Consider the following 8,392-nt stretch of genomic DNA (forward strand, 5'->3'; position numbering starts at 1 on the left):
GCCTAACTGGAGAAAGTGCTCTTGAAGCCTGCCTGAGTAAGAGGGCATGGTCTCCAGGGAGCACCAACAAAGGGTATGTCTACCAACACTGAGCTATCCTGGGAAAGGCTGGGGCAAGAGCCTTGCCGTTTGAGGGGCCTAGACACATGGGGATCAGACATCAGTTGTGTCAGACGGGTCACCACGAATGCTAAGTGAGATAGATACTTAGCGCTCTCTTTTCCTCCGTGTTATGTCCCATACTGCTGACAACAAATTCTTTCCAGTGTCACCAGCTTAAGGATAACGTTTCCCCCAGTGGTGACTGGGAAGTGGTGCTCCCATTTGCAGAGACTGAATGGGGTCAGAAGGCTAACATTTCCCCTTTTTTTTTCCATTCAGCAAATGAAGTAAATGAAGCTGAGGCAGGTGCAGGGACCCTTTCCTACTGATGTGTGTTAAAAGCAGGCTGTTAGATATGAGATCAGGGCTCCCTCTGCTGTGAACCTGGGGCTTCCACCAGTGGTTAGCAGTGTCGGTGCCCCAGGGAAGCCTCTGCCAGAGCAGCCAGGTGGCCAGGGAGCAGGGCCCACTGAGGCCAGTCTCTCCTTGTCCTGGTGCCAGCCTGACCCTGCCCCTCTTCTCAGGTGTATTCATCATCTGCTGGCTGCCCTTCTTCATCACACACATCCTGAACATACACTGTGAGTGCAACATCCCGCCAGTCCTTTACAGCGCCTTCACATGGCTGGGCTACGTCAACAGTGCCGTGAACCCCATCATCTACACCACCTTCAACATCGAGTTCCGCAAGGCCTTCATGAAGATCCTGCACTGCTGAGGCTGCCCCTCACCTGCACAGCAGCTGCTTCCCGGCCTCCCGGCCCAGGCAGGCCAGACCTCATCCCTGCAAGCTGTGGGCAGAAAGGCCCAGATGGACTCGGCCTTCTCTTAACCCTGCGGGCCCTGCGGTGTTACCTTGGCTGGGTGTCCCTCTCTGCCCACGTACCCTCATATCCTGCCACTGTAGGGCCAGGGAGACTGGTATCTTCCCAGCTCTGGGGTTGGACTCATGGCTCAGGGCAGCTCGCAGAGTGCCCCTCTCACATCCAGACCCTGTCTCCTTGGCACCAAAGATGCAATAGCCTTTCTCTGGGGGCACCTGGGGTTCCTGAAGCCAGAAATTAACTCAATGACCGAGCACACCCTGATTGCCGGCTTGGCCTGGGCCTTGCTTGCCTGTGTTGGATCAGATAGTGGGAGGGAGGGACAGTTCTTACTTCACAGGGACCACACAGGAAATCAGGGAACACGCCAAGGCCTCCAGGCAACACTTATAAACATCAGATGGCTCCATGGACCCCCGCGCGCCCCCACCCCCCGAGAGAAACTGAGGCTGAAAATCTGTTTTCTACCCCCCCTCCAGTGTAAGGCCCTACTTTTCATAGCAGTGGGCCCTGCTATGTCCTACCTTGTTATAGCACCCCATGCAGTTGTTTTTCCCTTTGAGGGGAACAACTCTAATCTTCAAAAGCCCAAAGAAGGACTGTAAGGAGAAAAAAATAGCTAATCTTCCTCTACCATCCAACCCACTCCGCCACTTCCTGACATGCCTTGGACACATCCATTCCTCACAGCAAACGCTGGCCAGCCTGGGAAGTCAGGCCTCGGACCAGCGTTGGAGCTCAAGTTGGAGGTGGTAACTTGGGGCTCTTTGGGGGGACTGACGACCTCTTCTATCTCCCATTTCTCTTCCTTTCCAGTGCCTCTGCCTCAAAGGAGGCTGTGGATGTGGGGGGGGGGGGATGCTGATAGCACTGGACCAGGCATAGTTCAGCCCTGAGCGGGGAGGGGAAACTGCAGCTTGGAGGGTCCTGGGCTCCAACTCTGTAACATCACTATACATGCACCAAACCAATAAAACTTTGACAAGAGTCATTCCCATGGGCCCTTGGGTGGCCTGGAACACTGTCAACATTTAGGTATAAATTTAACATTTAGGGGACAACGATAATATGGAATCCAGCTATCCCCAGCTCCCTAGATCCTGGTACCTCGCAGGACCAATCGTGGCCACCAGGGTAGAGAGAGCTCCACAGTAAAGGTAGCCCCTGAGGTATTGGGTTTGCTTCTGTCTGTCTGTTCCTTGTCCAGTGTCTGTCCTGGACGGCTGTCCATCTTCTTACTTCCAGGCCTGTTCACAGCTCTAGGCTTTCAGGATCTCAGGCTGGCGCTGTCCAACAACAGCTTGACTCCTTAAAAGTGAGATAGCAATCAATCCAGTGAAAGAGGAACGTTCTTGGCACCTTACAAAAAAAAAAAAAAAATTAGGAATAATGACAAACAAGGTAGTGGCACCCACGGGCTCAGGCTCCGGGGAGCTGTCAGGGCATAATTTGCATGCTAAATATAATATTTTTAGCACCAAAGTTTGGAGCACTTAACTTGCCCTGAACATTTAATTATGGACTTTGATCTTCTAGCTGAACTTGAATCTAGAGCTGAGCTCTGGGAAAGGCTCTTGTCCCCAGGAGCTCCCTGATGCCAGAAGGTAAGCTAAGTAGGTCTCCTAGGGTAGCCCAGGGCCACCAATGACTTGGTGGCCATCTCTTGGAATGGATCAGACCTTAATTTAGCCCAGAAACCCTAGGAAACTCTCTGCTGCTGCTACCCACCCAATAATTAACCAACAAAACAAAAACCAAAACCACATGCACATGCACACACACACACACACACACACACACACACACACACACACACACACACACACACACACGACATACTCTCAGCCTAAGGATGGATCTTGACCTGTCTGGGAGGTTCAAAGTTTATTTCATCATTAGAAGTCTTATGAGGGCACTCCAGTTTACCAGCTGTGAGACCTGGGGGTAAGGAGGTTTGAGGGAGGGGGAGAGAGAGAGAGAGAGAGAGCCTGGAAGTGGGGTGGGGAGGCAATCCACAGAGCCATCAGAGAAGAACCCTGTCAGAGAGAAAAGGGGAAGAGGGCAGGGCAGGGGCGGGAGGCGGGGCAGGAGAGAGGTGCCCACAATTGTCAGGAGGCTTCAAGTCTTTCTTCCAGACAGCAGATTGACAGCTAGAGTGGGCAGGGGGAGGGCTGGGCTCCACCCTCTCCCCCTTAAGTGCTCAGAAGCAAAGGGATGGGAGGAGTGGGACCCAGAAACACATAGCAGAAATGGGTATCCCAGGTTCTGGCTTTCAAAAAAAAAAAAGGCCCCACCCTTTCTCTTGATGGATTTGGGAAGGAAGCCTCAAAACTTTCCCACTTCACTTCCTTCCCAACGTTTCCAGTTTCCCCACCTACCCAGAGCCTATTCCTAGACCATCCTTGTCTCCAGTAACTGTATGGCTTCCTTTGCCTGCTACCCCAGTCTTCTCTGAGCCAAAAGGTTTACTGTCCTCCTGGGTGTAAGGACAGACTCTGTATCTGTGACTTTGGAATCTATAAGTACATAGTGTCTTTGGCTTTGTTTTCATGGATGCTCTCTTAGTCCCAAGGGGGCCACTCCTGTGCTCTGGACTTACTTGAGGGTGGTTTGCCTAAGTGACCAGCCCAGATCCCTGACTGGATCTTATGCCATCTGTTCTGTGCAGTGTAGTTAGAAATGGCTAGTGTGCTCAGATTTATTTATTTTTACCTTATTTTATTTTAGATAGAGAAAGAGAACAGGCCTTTAGGGTGATACCTGGGGGATCCATGCAAACAGTAATTTCCTGCCCAGTAGCAGATGGTGGAGAATGAACAGGGACAGAATTAGTGATGGCAAGAGGCTAGAGTCGTGTCTGTAGCTCTGCTACACCATAAGCAGAAGGACAGTAGAGAGAATGTAGCATCTTCTAAGTGCGAAGACCTAAGTGACCTGCCCCCAGCTTTATGGGTGAAGCGGGGAGGACCATGATCAAACAGCCTTTTCTTCCATCCTCACTCTGCTCAGGTCACTTCCAGAGCAGGGAGTGGGGAGATGGCTGCTGCTCTGTCTAGAGAGCTCCTGTGTACACACACACACACACACACACACACACACACACACACACACACAGAGAGAGAGAGAGAGAGAGAGGGAGAGAGAGAGAGAGAGAGAGAGAGAGAGAGAAAGGAGAAAAATAGCTAATCTTCCTCTATCTTCCAACCCACTCTGCTACTTCCTGATATGCCTTGGACACATCCATTTTTCACAGCAAATGCTCTCTCTGCCCCCTCTCTGTCTCTCTGTCTGTGTCTCTCCCTCTCTCCCTCCCCCTCTTTCTCTCTCTCCCTCCTTCCCTCCCTCACCTTCCCACCTCCCCAGTTCTCACAGCTGATAAACTGGAGTGCCCTCATAAGACTTCTAATGATAAAACAAACTTTGAGTCTCCTAGACAGGTCAAGATCCATTTTTGTGTGTGTGTGTGTGTGTGTGTGTGTGTGTGTGTGTATGTATGTATGTATGTATGTATGTATATCCCTTCCCTTCACCCTACCCTGTTCCTATGGATGTAGACACAGTGCTTTGGCTTGATCTACACTGAGCTCTGTTTGACTCCTGGAGCGTTCGGGACTAGACACATGTCACCACTGTGTCTCAGTGGTTATAGCTAGTGGGCTAGGGGCTCGCTCTTGCCTTGTAGTGACTCAGCATGGCTGTGGGTGTGTTCCAAGGTCACAGCCCACCCCAAGGGTCAGAAAGAGTCTCTCCTTTTTTTTTTTTTTCCCAGAATGCATGGTCATGGGAAACTAGGCAGCTGTGTCCTAGGGCATCATTCTCATGAGGCTACCAAAGCTTGATTGTGCTCTTTTCCAAGAAAAAAAAAATTCTGTTGTTTAGGAGAAACTGAAATGTTGAGTGCTTATTAACTGCCTTGCCATTTCATAAGCTTGGCATCAGATTTCAGTGTGACAACACCCTAAGGACACAAGAGCTGCTAAGTGGTGTGACTGAAGCTAAGGAACTTTCAGCGACTTGAGGTTGTGGAAGGCTATGACCCAGACAGGATGTGTACGGAGGTCTCCTTCCTGGGCCCACAATACCAAGCTTTCCTAGCTTCCTTCTCCTGCCAAAGGCTAGCCTGGCTCGAACGCTTCATACCTGTATGACACTGCACAACCTCTTCCAGCCCCCATTGCCTGTAATCTGACTCAGCACCATGGCTAGTACACATGTCCTGGGTGCTAAGAGGAGAGAGAATGAGATATAAAAATGGCCAGGTGTATACCTGAACAGGCAACAGGGCAGATAGCATGGAGTGTCAGTTCAGTGCCTTCAAGAGGAATGGCCATCTCCATCAGGGCATGAGGGAAATGCTTCTTAGGTAGAAATAAGTAGGCAGGGGCGATATGTAGAACATCAGGCACAGTGGAGGAAAGGAACTCAGCCATAGCATCAAGGGGTTGTGTTATGACCCTGGGCCTGGTGAGCTCCATAAATGAATGCTTGTGAACAGACGACGGGAGCAACCATCTGTGCAGCCAGAATCCCTGGGGCCTTCCCTGCCCTACTGACTGCCCTGCCCCCCATCCCCCACAAACCTGCAGATTGGCTTCTCCTTTCATCTTCACTCTGTGCCCTCCCCAGCATATTTTCTCAGGTCTTTAAGGATGCATCCATAGGTTTTTATAGCCTCCTAGAGTTTTCTGCAGATCACTGCAAGCCCATGTCCCATCTGAGAAAGTCACACAAGCCAACTGGAACTTCCAGTCTGCAGCTTAACTCCCTTGGCTGTGGCTTGCTAAATGCACTGCTCTGTCTGTTTTCCTGCTCTCGTCTCTGGGAGAGTTCCACCCCCTGACTCCTCAAAGCACAAGAAGCCACTTAAGCAGAGGTCTAGAATAGGAAATGAATTTGCCTCTGTAAATGGTAAGGAAAGAGCAGGTAAGTAGAATAATATTGATGAGAAAAGACAAGAACTGGAAGACAGAAGAGAAACAAAATGAAGGTAAGTAATTTTGCATGTTGGGGTTGAGTGTGTTCCAATAGCATCCTCACATCAAAACCAAACCAAACCAAAACAACAACAACCAAACTTCCACACACAGAGGCTAGAGCATCCACAGGCCTCCCCGTCTCGGAAAGCCTACATCTAATAAAGTGTAAAATCAAGACCCTAGGCCACCTCTAAATCCTCTGTCATAGTGTGAAATTCCAGTTTCCCGCCACAGTGTCCAACTTCCTCGTTGCACACAGTTCCCAGGGGTCTTTGTAATGCATTGTACAGTCAGACTCTACCCACCCTCTGCTTGGAAAGAGGTGGGAACCCTCCTCATACTCTCACGGTGAGACTACGCTCCAGACTCAAGATGGACATCAAAGCCTCACCCATTGGGGATCTATCACATCGTCTGCCCGCAGAAATTATCTGTCCCTGCCCCTCTGCCCCATCCTGAAGCTTAGGGAGTATCTCCCATCCCAGCCCCTGACCCTCTCAGTGACAACCGTGCTTTCAGGAGACTCTGATCAATCCAATGTTTAGGTTGGAAACTGACTTGAGGACGGTAAGAAAGGAGAGGTCAGTGACCACTTCTATCCAATATGGCTACTTAAGTTTAGTGATATTAAAAACCTGATCCCCCAGTTACACTTACATTTCAAAGACTCAGTCCCACAGGTAGCTAGGGGTACCCTACCTACTAAGCAACATGGGTCCCGAAGATCCCTTCCCTCCCATTGGTCATACCCATGCTAGGTTAGTAGTTCGGAGACCTTTGACTGAGATGGAAATAAAGAGTGAGGAGCAGGTTTGTGGATGGAAGGGCAGTCAATGTTCACTCTGGGATGATTTGGTTTTAAGGGTCCTATAGGGCCTCCCAGTAAAGAAATCCAGTAAAAAGTCAGGGTCCCAATTTCTAGCACCCCCATCCGTAGGCACTTTAAACACGGTGGAAATCTACTAGAGACCCCCTTCCAGCAATTCTAAGGACCTCCTTTAAACCTAACTAAAATATCCATACGTAATTGAGAAGGCAGGTATGCCTAAACAAAGCATAAGACAGACCGCGTATGTAGCTGTCTAGGGCAACGTGAGAATACAGCAGACAGCAAAGCTCTCTTGCTCAAGACTTAGGCCAAACTATCATTTCTGATAGCTCTTGGAGGAAGTGACTCAAAGAATCAGGCATCTGAGGACCTCCATGCAAAGCCAGGGTCATCAGCGCCAAGGTAATTCACCGGCACAGTCTTGACCGTACCTCCATGACACCCTTGCCATGCACTGGATAATGAATGCCAATGATTCTCCACCCCGACCCTCAACACTTGTCTTCAGGGGTATCCTCACACTCTTCCTAATGTGGTCATCTTGTACTGTGGCTCCGACCTCACGATTCCTATTGGTTGCTCCATGCTTGCTGGGGGTGTGAATATTCAGTCCCTACCATCTCCTATGGCTTTTCTAGATTCCTAGACTAGGAGTTACATCAATATGCCAGGTTTAAGAGGAGCACAGAGACCTGCTCCTCCAGCCTCCTGCTCATTGTTTTAGGAGACGGAACTATGAGCGTTTTCTTAATCACAGCAGGAAGCTGGCATAGAATAGGGGGGTGAAACTGGTATAGAATCAAGAGTTAAACACTCTGCTGAGTGGTTCCCGGGCCCCAGGAGTTTCTACTACTTATCTGGAGGAAATTTCCTCTCCTCTTTGTGCCATAGACATGGCTGTGTTGAGAAAGGGCCCAGAGAAAGCCTTGGGTACGCCCCCTGGTGGTCATCCTTAGCACTTGCTTCTTCACGTCAGAGTCATGGAGTTACATCGGGATCTTTACCGGCAGATTCTGGTTTAATTGGTTGAGGAGATAGTTAAAGAATCCCGCATTAGGAAATCCGAATGTGTAGGTTAGCCTGACAGCTGCTTCTCAAAGACACAACCCAGACAAGTGCTGACTCCAGATTCTCCCTCGGCTGCCCCAAACTGTCCAGAGCTCAGGTGGATCTTGTCCAAAGACCCCAGGGCAGAGGAAGAAAGAAGCAGGGTGGCACATAGGGCAGCAAGTCTCCTTTGCCCTGTATTTCACCCCTATGGTGACGCCAGGATGCTGATGGGGTGGGAAGACAAGGCAGAAGGGAGAACCTACCCTCCTCCTACCCTCCTAACAGCCATTGCCTCACTGACCACTGAACCAGCCTTCCCAACACGCAACAGTGGATATGAGCAGCCTTGGCGCCTCCCCATCCTGCCCACAACCACTGGGTAGTCCAATGGGTGGGTGGCCTATGTGTGTTCATAGAGAGCAGTTCTCCGAGCGGCTGATAAGAAAGACAGGAAGTCTCTGCTGCTGCAGCTCCACCCTAAGCCCTGACAATCCCCTCTCACTACCAACTTCAGTTGCCCTGCCTCCTCCCTCACATTAACTTACACACATATTATACACATGCGCATATATTATAAATTCATACCTCTATCTCCTCTTTGCTTTCCTGCT

At 50.1% G+C, this 8,392-nt stretch overlaps 1 protein-coding gene across 3 annotated transcripts in view; it reads left to right on the plus strand.

Moving 5' to 3' along the window:
* Drd2 (dopamine receptor D2) overlaps positions 1-1,338 on the plus strand; it is a 60,453-nt gene extending 59,115 nt beyond the window's left edge. For all 3 annotated transcript variants that reach the window (XM_051156383.1, XM_051156385.1, XM_051156384.1), the window contains one exon: positions 627-1,338. In XM_051156383.1, the coding sequence (XP_051012340.1) occupies positions 627-820 (194 nt within the window). In that variant the 3' untranslated portion in view covers positions 821-1,338. The remainder of the gene's footprint in view (positions 1-626) is intronic.
* The last annotated feature ends 7,054 nt before the right edge of the window (positions 1,339-8,392 follow it).

This window comes from Acomys russatus, chromosome 14 (genome assembly GCF_903995435.1).
Source record: "Acomys russatus chromosome 14, mAcoRus1.1, whole genome shotgun sequence".
Lineage (NCBI taxonomy): Eukaryota > Metazoa > Chordata > Mammalia > Rodentia > Muridae > Acomys > Acomys russatus.